General features: G+C 47.7%; 1 protein-coding gene across 1 annotated transcript in view; it reads left to right on the top strand.

Annotated features, from left to right (window-relative positions):
* CDC42BPB (CDC42 binding protein kinase beta) overlaps nt 1-16,175 on the top strand; it is a gene marked incomplete at both ends in the record, with an annotated part of 113,308 nt that overhangs the window by 31,420 nt on the left and 65,713 nt on the right. Inside the window, 2 exons of the mRNA XM_080707347.1 lie at nt 7,210-7,301; nt 14,290-14,373. Of these exons, the coding sequence (XP_080563473.1) occupies nt 7,210-7,301; nt 14,290-14,373 (176 nt within the window). The remainder of the gene's footprint in view (nt 1-7,209; nt 7,302-14,289; nt 14,374-16,175) is intronic.

Below are 16,175 nucleotides of genomic sequence, written 5' to 3'. Positions count from 1 at the left end.
CTTCGAACCTGCGCAATTCTCCTGTGTCAGCCTCCCAAATGCTGGGATTTACAAGTATGCACCACCACACCCAGCTTTCATTTTTTATTTTGAAACGTGGTCTAACCAAATTGCAGAAGGCCTCACTGGTAGCTGAGTAGCTAAGGCTCAGGTTTCTAAGTAGCTGAGGCTGGCCATGAACTTGTGATCCTCCTGTGTGAGCCTCCCAAGTACTGGGATTATAAGCATGCACCCATCATGCCTTGCTGAAAATAATAATTAAAAAAATTAACCTAGTATGCATTCAATAGACACATGGTTGAAAATTTTTGGCATGTTAACTCAGTTCATACATCTGTTAAAGTGGTCCTTGGATGGTATAGAAACATGAAAATCAGAAGTAAAATAAGAACAGAATATAAAAACCTCTGTAAACATTGAATATACCAAGAAGCGAGAACTGAAATGGGAACGTGGACAGACTGAGTTGGTCCATGGCTCAGTTTAGATGGAGTTGGCTTTGTTCCCTGGGTGTTGCTGTTGGGTTTGTGTGGCTTAAGCAATGGTGAACCCGCTCTCTGAGTGCTTGGGGTTCATGGGAGAGACCACGGTGCTATGTCAGGCCACCGCGGGCTTTGCGCACTCATTTCTTGTGGCCCCTGGCCTGGTTGATTGGCATCCTTCCCTCCCCAGAGCCTCTTCTAAATGGGGAAGTAGAACAAATTGTCCATATTGTGACTTTCTCCACAATCAAAGGAAAGGCTATATGTGGTTCCCAAAAGACACCAAGAAAAGTGGTTGTAGCCGGGCGTGGTGGCGCATACTTGCAATCCCAGCATTCAGGAGGCCGAGACCAGAGGATCGTGGTTCGCAGCCAGCCTCAGCTACTTAGTGAGGCCCTCTGCAACTCAGTGAGACCCTGTTTCTAAATAAAGAATAAAAAATGGGGGGGGGTGTAGCTCGGAGGTCGAATGCTCCTGGGTTCCATCCCCAGACCGGCAAAAAAAAAAAAAAAAAAAAGGTGGTTGTCTTCATTGTTTACAAAGACTTAGTTCTTTTAGGAATTTTGTGAATGGTTATTTTTGGTGCTATTTGAAAGGACTGCAGATGAACTGAGGGTGGCCTCATAAGTTCCAGCTCAAGGGTTTTCTTTAGCTTTCCCTCCTTTACGCCATCTCGGCCCTGGGCTCCGTTCCTGAGCTCTCTGCCGATGGGCATCCTGGGTTAGTAATCACCATCTGATAGGTGCCAGGAACCTTCTGCTGCTCCTCCTGTTGTTGCTGGAGGCAGTTATGGTGGTGGGAGCCTTGTGGCGTCGCGCAACAGTGTAAGGAGCGCAATGTAGAGTCAGATTACTAATATGGAACTCAAAAGCCCAGGAAGATGGGGTTATACATCTTGGGGGAGCCAGCTGTAGATGCAGTGGTAAGTAATAAGCTCTGCCCAGTTTCACCCAATGGTAACATTTTGCAAAACTGAAGTAATGGAGGATTTGAAGGGGAGCTGTATATACACATAGAATTTACATAGAACATGTGGTCTGCAGCCTGAAGGTGGAGGTGAAGACAGCCTTGCGCCAGTAGGCCTAATAGGTCTTTCTAGGTTGATGAGAATCTAGTTAAATTGCTGAGGCTGCCTTCAAACCCGTGACCCTCCTCTCTTGGCCCCCCAAGATGTGTGTGGCATCCGTGGCATGTCTGGCTGCTGGGCAGGACTGTGGCCCAGAGGGGCCGTTGGTGGAGGCTGCCTCTGGAGCCAGGCTACGAGGCTCTAGTCCTGGCTCTGCCACCCGCTCCATGCTCTGGGGAGACGCTCCCTCACCACTCCTAGGTGTTTGCTGGGCCCATCACACGTGACCATAAACTTGAGGGTTCAAAATAAGGAGAGTTTTTTTTTTTTCTTCCCGGTACTGAGGATGGAACCCAGGGGCATTCTACCTCCGAGCTACACCCTATGCCCTATTATTTTTTCTTTTTTCTTTTCTTTTATTTTTTGCGGGTCTGGGGGTGGAACCCAGGGGCATTTGATCTCCGAGCTACACCCCCTGCCCTGTTTTTTATTCTTTATTTTGAAACCAGGTCTTACTGAGTTGCAGAGGGCCTCACTAAGTAGCTGAGGCTGTCCGTGAACTGTGATCCTCCTGTCTCAGCCTCCTGAGTGCTGGGATTACAAGCGTGCGCCACCACGCCTGGCCAACGAGAGTTTTTGGAGTCTTAGAGGTCAGCAGCCAAAATCTAGTGTGTCAGGTCGTGCTCCTGCTGTGGGCTCTGGGGGAAGAATCTCTCCCTGCCTCTCGCCAGTTCTTGGTGGCTGCCCGCTGGCCTTGGAGCTAATTAGTGAGGCTGCCTCCCTCTCTCCTCTGTCTCCATCTTCACTTGGCCTCCCTGGCCCTTCCCCTAGCATGCCTCTGCGTCCAGCTCGCTCTGTCCTCGTGCTAGGCCCTGGCCCGGGTGCTCTGCCTCAGCGCTGTGCCAGTCGCCCTACTTTAGAGTCTCTAGGTTGATGAGAGTGTAGCTAAATTACCGAGGCTGCCTTCAAACCTGTGATCCTCCTTTCTCGGCCTCCCAAGTACTGGGGTTATAGGCATTCCCACCTCAGGCTCTCCTTTTTATAAGGACACCAGTCTTTTCCAAATAAAATCACATTAAAAAAAAAATCGACTTCCGGGAAGATGGCGACCGAGAAAAGCGGGGCTTAAGAGTCCCGCTAACAACCAATCTCCATTACCACAAAAGAGCGCCTTTCATAGCCAGAAAACACCATCACCAGAAAAACAAAAAAACCACCAGGCTCCAGAGAGAAAGCGGACTGAGAATAGAGCTCAGGGCCACAGAGGAGACACACGCGCCCGAGGACGCGGCAGCAGCGCCATACTGCCGGCGGCAGCGGCGAACTCAGTGGACTGCTACAGCAAGCCGAGGTGAGCCGATGCGGAACAGCCAGGCGGGATCTTTCGGCGCAGACAGCATTTAAAGCTCCCAGTGGCTGAGCTCAGCACACGCTGCAGGGATTCAGAGTGGAAATCAAAACCAGAGAAGAAAAAATACGCCAGCCTCATGGCCGAGGGCGTGGCAGAGGCGCCATATTGCCACCGGCGGCGGCAGCAGCAGTGAATTCACCGAGTCCAGTACAGCTACATCTACGTACTCAAGAACAGTGAGTCAAATTGCGGGCCACAGAGGAGAAATCCCAGTATTGTGCCTCCTGGGACTTGACCCAGTGAGGGAGTGGTGGTGGCAGAGATATCACACCATAGGAGAGCGTGCAACCTGGCACCCCCCATAGTTTAAAGCAGCCTCTATCAACTCCCTGGGTCGGAGACTCTGTGATACAACCCAGTAAAGTAGTAGTAAAGGAGTAGTAGTAGTAAGGAGATCCAGAGCACCTTAAGTGAAGCCATAGTGACCCAAGGGAAGAACCCAGAGAAGGCACAAACCTCCGAAATCATGGGAAAGAGGAATAACACTGAAGTAATGAATGTGCACAACCCCACAACATCAGAACCTGATAAAACAGAAAATCAGAGATTTCTAGAAGATCAAATCAGGAAAATAACTGTAGAAATAATAGAGGTGCTTCGAAAAGAACTCAGAGAGAGCCAAAAAGAGATAAAGGATGCAATTAATGAAGTAAAGGCCTCAATTCAAAGCACAAACAACCGATTAGAACACATGGAGAACAGAATCTCGCTCTTAGAAGATGAGCAATCCAAAAATGAATGCATAGTTTCTAATCTAGAAAAAGATATCCAACAGCAGGAATCTGACATTGAAGAAATATGGGCCCATCTTAAGAGAGCTAACCTAAGAATAATTGGAATAGAGGAGGGAAAAGAAAGTGATACCAAAGGGATCAACAATCTCTTCAAGGAAGTAATAGCAGAAAATTTTCCAAATATAGAGCAAGAGGTTGATACACAGATCCAGGAAACTTATAGAACTCCCTTTAGACAGGATCGGAGAAGAGGATCCCCACGCCATATAATTGTCAAAATGACCAATGTGGAAGCCAAGCAGAGAATCTTAAAGGCAACAAAAATAAAGGGCCAAGTGACATTCAGAGGCAAACCAATTAGAATCACTCCAGACTTCCCAAACCAAGTCATGAGAGCCAGAAGGGTTTGGAGTAACATATTCCAAACTCTGAAAGAAAACAACTTCCAGCCAAAAATTTCCTACCCAGCAAAACTTTCTATCAAATTAGATGGAGAAATAAGAAGCTTCCATGACAAACAGAAACTGAAGGAATTTATGTCTTCAAAACCAGCGCTAGAGAAAATACTCAAAGAGATTAACTACAAAGAAGAAATAGGTAACACTCACCAGAACCAGAGAAACAAGAGTTTCCATCCAACAGACAACTAAGATTGGTTATCTGTGGAGATTCATTATTTATGTTAGTCTTTTACCTATCTCTAAATTGTATTGTTTGCCTTTATTGTTGGTAATTTTTAGGATTTCTAGTTGGAATATTAATATACCTTCAGATATAGCATTTGGAAATATTTTATCCAATTCTATTAGTAACTTTTAACTCTGTTTACATTGTCTTTGGATATACAATATTTTCTTTTATTTTTTAGGGAGTTTGTATATTCTTCTGTTGCCTGTGCCATTGAAATCATATCCAAGAAATTACTGCCAATTTCAATGTTGTGAGGTTTTATGACCCAGATTTTCTCCTAAAAGTTTATAGTCTTAAGATTTATATTTAGGTCTTTTATCTAGTTTGAGTTAATACTTGTATTTGGGATTAGGTAAGGGTCCAATTTTATTCTTTTCCATGTAATTATTATTTTTCAACAATATTTAGTTAAAAGATTATTATTTCCACCACCAAATCTTCGTGGAAACCTTGTCAAAAATAACTTGACAATATAGGGAAGAAGTTAGCTCTAGGCTTGTATTTAACTCCAATGGTCTATATATCTGCCTTTAGAACAGTACTACACTGTTTCAATTATTGTAGCTTTATATGGTTTGAAATCAGAAAATATACATCTTCTAGCTTTGTTTTTGCTTCGAGATTGTTTTGGGTATCTAGAGTCCATATTCCATATCAGGATAGATTTTTTTCTGAAAAATAAATATATGATAGTTTCACCTAAAAAAAAGAAAAAAATATTCTCTGGTAAGAAAGAAAGCAAAAAGAAATATTGAAATGTTATCTTTAAGTCATCAAAAGCTTGGTATCAGACAAATGAAACTGTTATGTGAGATTATCATTTTTAATTTTGGATAAATTGCTATAATACTAGATGTCAACCACTAAGCCAAGCATGGGAGGGAGGGATGGGGAGAGAATGGGGTGGGGATCGGGTGGGGGCTGACTGGGCGATGTGTGCATGTATGTCTACAAAAGTTTGTATCCCACTATGATGTATGAATACAGTGCACCAATAAAATAAAATTAAAAAAAAAAAGAACAAAAAAAAAATCATTTGTGGTACTGGGGACTGAAACCAGTGGCATTCTACCTCTGAGCTGCATCCCTGGCCCTGGCTTACTTTGAAATACGGTCGTCTCATTCAATTACTGAAGGTCTAGTTTAGTTGCCGAGGCCGACCTTAAACCTGGTGGTCTTCCTGTTCAGCCTCCCAAGTTCTGGGATTACAGATGTGTACCACTGTGCTGGTTAAAGTTTTATTTTTTATGTGTGTGAATTGAACCCAGATGCATTCTATCTTTGAACTACATCCCCAGGCCTTTTTTTTTTTTTTTTTTTTAAACAGGGTCTTGCTAGGTTGATGAGACCCTCACTATTTTCTGAGGCTGTCCTTGAACCTGCGATCCTCCTGTCACAGCCTCCCAAGTGCTGGGATCCCAAGTGTGCACCATTCTTCCTAGCTTCATTTTGTTTTTATTTTATATTATTTTGTGTGTGTGGGTACTAGGATCGAACCCAGGTGCATTCTTCCTCTAAGCTGTACTCCTAGCCCTCTTTATTTCTTTTGAAACAGTCTTTTGCTGGGTTGTTGAGTCTTGCTACTTGCTGAGGCTATCCTTGAACCTGCGATCCTCTGTCTCAACTTCCTAATTACTGGGGATTATGGGCATGTGCCACCACACCTGGCTTTAAAGACATATTTTAGGAGAACACTTGACCCACTACTGTCCACAGAAACTTGATTCAGTTTCCTCATCTGTAAAAAGTCAGTAATAAGCTAGGCATGGAGTTGCATGCCTGTAATGCCAGTACTTGGGAGGCTGAGACAGGAGGGTCTCAGCGACTTAGCAACTTAGTGAACCCGTTTCAAAATTAAAATCGTGCTGGGATGTAGCTCAGAGGTAGAGTGCCCCTGGGTTTAATCCCCAGTACTCCCCCCATAACATTGGTAATAGAAATACTCTGAAGAAGTCAGTGGGAAAAGCGTGTGGTGAGTGACACCTCGTGGTTGGTAGGCTGGTTAGTAGACGGTACTGTCAGACTGAGCTGCTTACTGAGGCCCTTTATGGATGTGCGGGTGCTGAAGCACTCGGTGTTCATTGTGGTCCTGGAGGAGACTCCTACAGTGTAGACTGGGAGCAGAGCTGTCTCACTCTGAGCTTTGTGGTCATGGGCTGAACCGTCTCCTGGCAAATGTGGGCACTCCTGGTAGCTATGGAAATAGTTGCTAATAAACTTGACAAGGTGTTGCAAGCTTGTTACCCCAGTACTGGAGAGGCTGAGACAGGAAAAGACCATAGGTTCAAGGACAGTCTCAGCAAGTAGTGAGACTCTCATCAACCTAGAGGGACCCTGTTTCAAAATAGAAATAAAGACTAGGTAGCTTGGAGGTAGAACGCCTCAGGGTTCGAGCATAGTACCACACACACACAAAAAAAAGAATAGTTGCTGGTAAACATTTACATTAATTAGCATCAAGACAGACTTCTCAAAACCTTTCATTTATTGAATATTTAAAAAGTAAACACTTTTAAGAATATAACATAAGCTGGGCATGGTGGCTCGCATCTGTGACCCCAGTACTTGGGAGGTTGAGGCAGGAGGATCGAAGGTTTGAGGACAGCCTCAGCAAGTAGTGAGACTCTCATCAACTTAGTGAGACGTTCTTTCAAAATCAAATCAAAATAGGGCTGGAGGTGTAGCTCAGAGTAGAATACCCCTGGGTCCAATCCCCAGTACCACCAAAGAGAAACAAGTATAATTAGCAGAATGCCGCAGTTAAAGTTTTGAGATTCTGTGAGCTTATTAGACCAAATTGTTAACTTGACTTTTTCCGATTTGTAGCTAAACCGTTTACACAGCTGGTGAAGGAGATGCGGCTCCATCGAGAGGACTTCGAGGTCATCAAAGTGATCGGGAGAGGCGCGTTCGGCGAGGTGAGCTCTCCTTCTGGGGTACTCGTGCACTGCTATCGGAAGGCCTTTGACGGGTAAACTGGAAAGACAAATTGAGAAGAGTACCCGCCCGCACTTCGTCCACACACACAGTCATGCGGTGCTGGGTTTGAGCCCTCACCCTGCCAAAGAAGAAAGAAGGGGCATGCGTTGACAGGCTGCTCTCAGTACTGTTGGGGACAAATATGATTTCCCACACACCTAAGTAAATTAAAAATCATCCATTTGTTATTGAGAAAATTTGCCTTTTTTGGTACCAGGAGCGTTCTACCTCTGAGCTACATTGCCAGCTCTTTGTATTTTTAATTTTTATTTATTTATATTTTTGCGGTACTGGTGATTGAACTCGGGCATTCTACCTCCAAGCTACACCCCCAGCCCTGTTTTTCTTCATTCTTTATTTTGAAACAGGGTCTCACTAAGTTGCAGAGGACCTCAGTAAGTAGCTGAGGCTGGCCGCGAACCTGCAGTCCTCCTGTCTCAGCCTCCCATATAATGGGATTACAAGCGTGTGCCACCATACCCAGCTTCTTTGTACTTTTTAATTTGAAACAGGATCTTGGTAAGTTGCTAATGTTGTTTTTTAGTTGCTGAGGCTGGCCTAGAAACCTGTGGTCTTCCAGTCTCAGCCTCCTAAGTTTTATGTATGCACCAACCCTAACTCTCCTCCCCTCCCCTTCCCACTCCTCTCCTCCTACTGGGGAATTGAACTCAGGGGGCATTCTACCTCCAGGCTATATCCCTAGCCCTTTTATATTTTATTTATTTATTTATTTATTTATTTATTTATTTATTTATTTATTTTTGGTGGTACTAGGGATTGAACCCAGGGGCATTCTACCTCTAAGCTATACCCTCAGCCCTATTTGTCTTTTTTTTTTTTTTTTTTTTTTTTCCGGAACTGGGGATGGAACCCAGGGGCATTCTACCTCTTGAGCTACACCCCCAGCCCTATTTTTTATTCTTTATTTTGAAACAGGGTCTCACTGAGTTGCAAAGGGCTGCACTAAGTAGCTGAGGCTATCCGTGAACCCGGATCCTCCGGTCTCAGCCTCCCAAATGCTGGGATTATAAGCATGTGCCACCTTGCCCCTATTTTTTATTCTTTATTTTGAAGCAGGGTCTCACTAAATTGCAGGATGCCCCAGTGAGTAGCTGAGGCAGGTCATGAACCTGTGATCTTCCTGTCTCAGCCTCCCCAGTATGGGGATTATAAGCGTGTGCCACCACTCACAGCTTTATTTTTTTATTTTTTATTATTTTGCAGTACTGGGGATGGAACCCAAGGGCATTCTACCTCTAAGCTACACCCCCAGCCCTACTTATTTATTTTTTATTTTGAAAAAGAGTCTTACTGAGTTGCAGAGGACCTCACTAAGTAGCTGAAGCTGGCCACGAACCTGCGGTCCTCCGGTCTCAGCCTCCCGAATGCTGGGATTACAAGCGTGCACCACCACGCCTGGCTTATTTCTTATTTTGGAACAAGGTCTCACCAAGTTGCTGAGGCTGGCCTTGATCCTGCAATTTTCATGTCACCACCTCTCAAGTACTGAGATCACAAATGTGTGCCGCCCACATGTGTCTTTTTGTTTGTTTTGGTGCGAGAAGGATTAGTGAGGGCTGCCTCCAGGAAGAGTGGTCGGTGAGCCTTTAGCACTGGTGCTGTTCTGTTCTGATCCCGGCCAGAGCAGCGTCTCTGGCCCCTCCAGGCTTTGGAGTCTGTTAGCAGCTGTCCTGAGACAGCCTCGGGCTCAGCCTGCAGGGCTGGGGCATGTTGGTTACTGAGTGGGAGCCACACAGGAAGCCCCGGAGTAAGGACTTCATTAGAGATGCCAGAGGAATAACTTGAGTTCCATATACAGTTAAAATCTCTAAATGGTAAGCAGCAAGCCGGGTGCCAGGCGTGGTGGCGCATGCTTGTAATCATTCATATGTGTGTGTGTGTGTGTGTGTGTGTGTGTGTGTGTGTGTGTGTGTGTGTGAGAGCAGCTTGTTTGAGGATGTGTGGTGTGGGTTTTGGTGTGTAGTAAGAAGACATTTAAGAAGGCCCTTTAAATTTTAAGCCAGCTAGCCAGGTGTGATGGCGCAGGCTTGTAATCCTAGTTACTTGGGGGGTCTGAGTGAGGAGGATCACAGGTTTGCAGCCAGCCTCAGCTACTTAGTGAGGCCCAGCACAACTTAGTGAGACCCTATTTCAAAGTGAAGAATAAAAAATAGGGCTGGAGGTGGAATGCCCCTGGGTTTGCCGAACTGGCCAGAGGGTGCTTTGCAGAGGGAGAAAGGGGCACGCCAGGGCAGGTGGGCGATGATTGACGAGAAGACATGCGAGAAGGAAGGGAGAGCTGTTCTCCAAAAATAGTTTCTAGTTATTTTTAGTGCTCTGTGTGAGAACTTAAGGCAAAACTCAGTTTTTGATGAGTTTCAGAGACGATGACACTGGTCTCTGAGTCCTCCAGATGCGGAGAGCCAGGCCTGGCCCGGCTTTGCTCCTTGGATCGCCCCCCTCCCTCCCAGCATTGCCGCTCCTGAGCCCGCCTTCCTCACCCCAGTCGTCCCTCCGCCAGCCCCTTCAGCCGCCTGCCTGGCCCCTGCTGGGTCTCCATGGCTGCCCGTTGCTCAGGCCGCCCCCCGGCATGGCCAGACCCTTGGCCTCTGTGGTTGATGTTGCTGTGACCTCTGTGGCCCCTCAGCTTTTTGTCACATCCTGAAACGTGCCAGTGTCAGCCCCCTTGCCTCGGACATCACCCAGTGAGCCACGGGAGTGAGGGCACCTGCAGTTCTGGGCAGGAGCGCTCTTCACTGAGGTGCTGTCCGGTTTTGTCGGGGGGACACTAGAAATTGAACCTAGGGGCGTCTTACATCTGAGCTCCACCTCAGTCCTTTTTTATTTTCCCTAGGTTGCTGAGAATCACTAAGTTGCTGAGGCTGTGCTTGAACCTGCGATCCTCCTGTCTCAACCTCTCAAGTACTGAGATTACAGGCATGCCATCCGGCCTGGCTGGTTTTTTGTTTTTTATTTTTGGTGGGTCTAGGGATGGAACCCGGGGCTTTTGACCTCTGGCTACACCCCTTGCCCTGTTTTTTATTCTTCAGTTTGAAACAGGGTCCCACTAAGTTGCGGAGGCTATCCTCAAACTGCGATCCTCCTGTCTCAGCCTCCTGAATAGTGGGATTACAAGTGTGTGCCACCACGCCCGGCTTGGGTTTGTTTTTTAATTAACATGTAGTAGTTGTACATATTTAAGAGGCACAGTGTGAGCCAGAGGTGGTGGCGCACGCTTGTCATCCCCGCGCTTGGGCGGCTGAGACAGGAGGATCACAGGTTCGAAGCCAGCCTCAGCCACTGAGTGAGGCTCTCTGCAACTCAGTGAGACCCTGTTTCCAGATACAATATAAACTAGGTCTGGGAGTATAGCCCGGAGGTAGAAAGCCCCTGGGTTCCACCCTAGTACCACCAAAAAAAAAAAAACCCAAAAAACAAAGAGGCACAGTGTGGCTTTGTACCACCAGTCTCCTGGCGCGGCCTGCTCAGATTGGGAATCAGCATTTCCCACTCCTGACTGTGTTTCATGCCGGGCCTGCAGTTGTCCTCCGCTCGCTCTCTCTAACACACATGCTGCTATTGAGTCTTCAGTGTTAAGCCACAGGGCCAGAGCCCACTGCCCCTGGGAGCAGCACAGCGCAGGGGCCGTGCCCAGGCGGAGCTTGCAGGTGGGCTGCAGGGCAGTGCTGGTGTGCGTGGGCTTGGTGAGCCCAGGACTGCTGCCCACCACGAAACTCCAAGGGTACGAGAAGGGCTGCCAGGTGGTCATTGCTATTTTTACTGCTTGGCAGTACTGGAGATTGAGCTGAGGGCGCGCTACCACTGAGCTTACATCCTAGCGCCCACCCCACCTTGTGGTATTGGAGATTGAGCCCAAGGGCATTCTTCTGAGCTATACCTCTCTCTTTTATCTTTTTAGTGTGTGTGTGTGTGTGTGTATTTGAGGTACTGGGAATTGAACTCAGGGGCATTCTACCTCTGAGCTACACCCCAGCCCTATTTTTTTATTCTTTATTTTTAAAACAGGGTCTCACTAAGTTGCAGAGGGCCTCACTAAGTAGCCGAAGCTGGCTGTGAACCTGTGATCCTCCTGTCTCAGCCTCCCGAGTACTGGGATTACAAGGTTGCGTCACCACACTTGGCTTGCCCTTTTTAAAGTTTATCTTGAGACAAGATTTTGCTAAATTACTGAGGCTGGTCTCAAACTTGAGATTCTTAGCATCTGGGATTACAGGCACGCACCGCCACTCCTGGCTCATTCACTTTCAATAAAATGGACAAGCCGGTCCAGGCGTGATGATCCAAATCTGTAATCCTTATGTCAGCCTTGGCGATTTGGCAAGACCTTGTCTCAAAATAAAACGAGGCTGAACGTGGTGGCACATGCTTATAATCTCAGCACTTGGGAGGCTGGGACAAGAGGATCGCAGGCTCGAGACCAGTCTCAGATACATAGCAAGACTGTCAGCAAGATAGTGTTTAGGGAGACCTTGCTTCAAAACAGAAGATTAGTAAAAGGGCTGGGGTGTAGCTTAGAGGTAGAATGCCCCTGGGTTCCATCCCCAGAACCACACACACAAACCATACAAAATAAAAAGGGCTGGAGATGTAGCTCGGTGGTAGAGGGCTTCTGGATTCGGTCCCTAGCACCACTAAATAAGTAAGTAAGTTTTAAAGTGGATAGAATTTTTTGGGTTTCTTTTCCCCTTCAGCACAGGGCCATCCAAAGGGACTCACAGCCGGGCTGGTGGCGCACGCTTGTAATCCTAGCATTTGGGAGGCTGATTCAGGATTCAGGAGGATTCAGGTTCACGGACAGCCTCAGGTACTTAGTGAGGCCCAACTCAGTGAGACCCTGTTTCAAAAGAATAAAGAAGAATAAAAAACATAGGTCTGGGGGTGTCACTCAGGTAGAATGCCCCTGGGTTCCATCCCCAGTGCTGCAAAAGGAAAGGATTCACTTTGGCCTTCGCCTTCATGTTCAAGGACCACTTTCTAATCTTTTGTAAAATTATTTTGATATGTATTTCTTTGCTGAAATAGGAATTTTGGAAGAATTTTTTGGGACTTTTTTTTTAATAATTCAGATTGAAGTTTGAGCCCAAAGAACTTTCTGGTAAACCAAACGGGATTTTCTACAGATACTTACTCTGTAAGTTGCTTTGTGATAGACAAAGTTTGTTTTATACACAGGTTGTTTTTTTTTTACTTTAAATTTTGTACATTTCACTTTCATGTATTCTCAGTTTGGTGTTTTTCTGTGGAAAGGTATATTCTTCCTATTTTTTTATTTTATTTTTTGTGTGGTATTGCATATTAGACCTGGGGCGTTCTATCTCTGAACTATACCCCAGCTGTATTTTCTTTTTTTATTCGAAAGGGCCTGGCTAAGTTGCCGAGAGTCTTACTAAGTTGCCGAGGCTGTCCTCAAGCCTGTGCTCCTCCTGTCTCAGCCTCCCAAGCACTGGGATCACAGGCGTGCCCGTCTGTCTCACATTTTTTTCTGGCAGTAATCTGTGCGTCAGTACGCCTCCTGCAAAGAATTAGGGCCTTCCAGCGAGAGTCCCGGGCGACAAGCATCTGCCTCTGAGAGACCCGGCTTACTCTAGAGGCTTCCCTCTGGAGAATGTCAGCATTTCCTGAAGACATCGCCAGCTCTGCTCTCTCTTTGTGGCTAGACTGGTCGTTCCTGTAGTCTGCCTGAGTGCTTTTAAAGTGACAGTGTCTCCTTTAACTGCATGGCAGCTGACTCCCAGGAGTAGAGACAGTTCAGTGTTGCAGTGAGGTGTGCACCGGAGCTTTTACTGTTTGACACCTTGGGGAGCTCATTCAGCCTTTGTGCACATACTTTTTATTTTTCAGTTTATTCAGGTAGTACTAAGCTTGGCTATTGGTTTCTAAACAGGGCTAGAGAGGCCGCCATGGCAGGGAGACCTGAGGTGAGCAGAGGATGACTTCGGTCATGAGGGCCGGCTTGGCAGAGGACCTGGGGGCCTGCGGTGTAGGGCAGGTGCCCTGACCCTCAGCAGGCCTGAGGACATGCTCACAGCATCCTGTGGTCAGCCAGGGAGGGCGCCGACTCAGTGCAGTTGTTGTCAGGTGGCCCTTGGCCACTTCTTGGCATGTCGTTTAACCCTGGCGCACAAGCGCCAGCTCTAAGCATGACGCGCAGCCTCCAGTGTCTGGGTGGGTGAGAGCGCAGGTAAACGCAGCGCAGGTGTGTGGAGAGTACTGGGTCGTGTCCTCCCGGTGCCCTTACCAGTGGCGTTGTGTGGCGTGCAGCTTTAGAGCGGCGGGAAGTGATGACTCCATTGAAGAAGGCTCTGTGCAGGGAGACACACCACCTCCTGCCACCGGCGGCCCAAGGCGCAGTCACAGTCACCGCCATGGAGCAGCTCAGCGTCGTGATGGGGGCTCAGGTCGGAGGGCAGCCAACTTCCACAGAGTAGGCTGTGCCGTGCCCTGTGCGGCCCTGGTGACGCAGAGCTCAAGCAGGACCTGGTAGAGGCCAAGAGGACTTGCGGGGAGCACTGGTGTCGCAGTGGTGCTGCAAGGGTGGCCGACGGCCAGCGCAGGGAGCTGACTGCCTGGCACTGCGGACAAGCCTGGAGTACGGGGAAACGGGCCTCCAGCGAACTTTAAAAGCTGTTCGATTTTAGTGGAGATCTCCAGGCACCCCCATGCAGAGGACAGTGAGTGTCCAGGTGCCCATCACTCGGTGTGAAGTTTTCTGAGCCGGGCCAGGTGGTACCAGTCACACTGCAGTGTGCATAAAGTCGGGTTTCGATGTGTAAAAGTCTTTAGACATAGGAAACTTCACTTTCCTTGACAGCTTGCTGTTCAGGCACTTGGGATTTCATTGTAGCTGTTTTAAGACGTGCTAGCATTTTTTCCCATTAAACTTTTGTTACTCAATTTGTATTCCAGGTTGCTGTTGTCAAAATGAAGAACACTGAAAGAATTTATGCCATGAAAATCCTCAACAAGTGGGAGATGCTTAAGAGGGCGGAGGTAAGTGTGGAGGATAAAGTAAATGATACAGCGGGTCTTGGCATGGCGGTGCATGCCTGTAATTCCGGTTCATGGGAGGCTGAGAAGGGAGGACCATGAGTTGGAGGCCAACGTTGGCAACTTAGTGAGACCCTGTCTCAAAAAATAAAAAAGGGCTAGACATGTAGCTCAGATGTAGAACACCCCTGGGTTCAATCCTTAGTACCACAAAAATCAATAGAAAGATAGTAAAAGTGGCGTGCATTGAGAGGAAGGTGGCAGCGGCCCGGCGGACAAGTGCGCAGCCACCTCACTTGTTCGGGCCTGCCTTCCTGGGCAGGGAGCAGCCTCGGGCTTCCAGCTTCAGCTCTCCTTGGCCGGCCCACTGGTCTTCCTGGGCTGCACCCGAGGTCTCCCCCGGAGTCCCTCGCCAGGACCTTGGGATTTCATTGTAGCTGTTTTAAGACGTGCTAGCATTTTTTCCCATTAAACTTTTGTTAAACTCAATTTGTATTCCAGGTTGCTGTAGTCAAAATGTATCTTGTCAAAATGTATCTTGTCAAAATGTCTCTTGTATCACAGTCTACTCCAAAGCAAATGGAAACATTCATGAAGTTTTAGGCATTTACTATAGTTCTAGTCCACATGTAAAAGATAGTGGTTTGCAGCCTACTTATGTGTAGAAGTGTTTTTATTTTTTATTTTATTTTTTATTTTAATTTTTATTTTTTTGGTGGTACTGAGGTTCCTGGAAACCCTTCTACCTCCGGGCTATACTCCCAGACCTGTTTATATTTTTATTTCAAAACAGGGTTCCTTAAGCTAGGGAGGCTGGCTTCGAACCAGCGTGATCCTCCTGTCTCCGCCTCCCAAGCGCGGGGATTACAAGTGTGCACCCGACGCCTGGCGCAGAAGTGTTTTAAACACCCTTCCAGAGGCGTTTATACATGAAGGCTGGAAATACACGAGCTGCTGCTGCTTGGCGCTGTTGATGGTGCTTCTTGGTTCTCACTGTCTGACCTTAGCCACGGGCCTTTGTGCCTGCTCCCCATGCCTCCGCCGGCCTTAGATCCAAGAGGCCTCTTGCCATAGACTTCCTGGGCCCGTCTGCTCAGCTCACTTCCACCCACCATGCCTGTTCCTCTGAGCTCTGCCAGTTGTGCTCGCCGTGGGCATGGCCCTGTCACTTCTCCAGCCTGCTCCGGGGCATCTGGACTTGGCTCTGGCCGGGCTAGCCTCCCTTCGTCCTGCCACCCACATCCTTCTGGCCACTTTCTGTGGCCCTTCCTCTGTCCTCTGGAATTCTCTTGGGTCAGTGGCAGCAGCCCCTAGGGCAGGCGACAGTAGGAACAGCTGGTGGCATCTTTACCTTGGCTCCCACCGGCACCGCAAGCTCATCCTGTCTCAATGGGTGGTGTGCTCTTCCCTGCTTCTGCCGTTCTGCTCTCCTGAGTGGTGCCTGGCACCCATCTGTTGCTTAGGAAGTGCCTGTGGGTTGCCTAAGTTGCCTCCATTTGGCTGTCACCTGGTTGCCTGGTGACTCTGGCTCAGCCATGTACATCCTGTAGCCCTGGCTTATTAGAAAAGGCAGGAGCCGGGCGTGGTGGCTCGCGCTTGTAATCCCCGCGCTTGGGAGGCAGAGGCAGGAGGATTGAAGCCAGCCGCGTGTGCTGGCTTAGGAGACCCTGTTTCCAAATTTAAAAAAAAAAAAAATGTAAAAAAAATAGGTCTGGGAGTGTAGCCCGGAGTAGAAGGGCTTCCAGGAGCCCCAGTACCACCAAAAAAAAAAGAAAAAAGAAAAAGAAAAGGCAGGAGACTTGCGT

This window comes from Muscardinus avellanarius (assembly GCF_963383645.1).
Source record: "Muscardinus avellanarius genome assembly, chromosome: 12".
NCBI classification, from domain to species: domain Eukaryota; kingdom Metazoa; phylum Chordata; class Mammalia; order Rodentia; family Gliridae; genus Muscardinus; species Muscardinus avellanarius.
The sequence above is the reverse complement of the archived record's forward strand: the minus strand, read 5'-3'. Positions and strand labels throughout refer to the sequence as shown.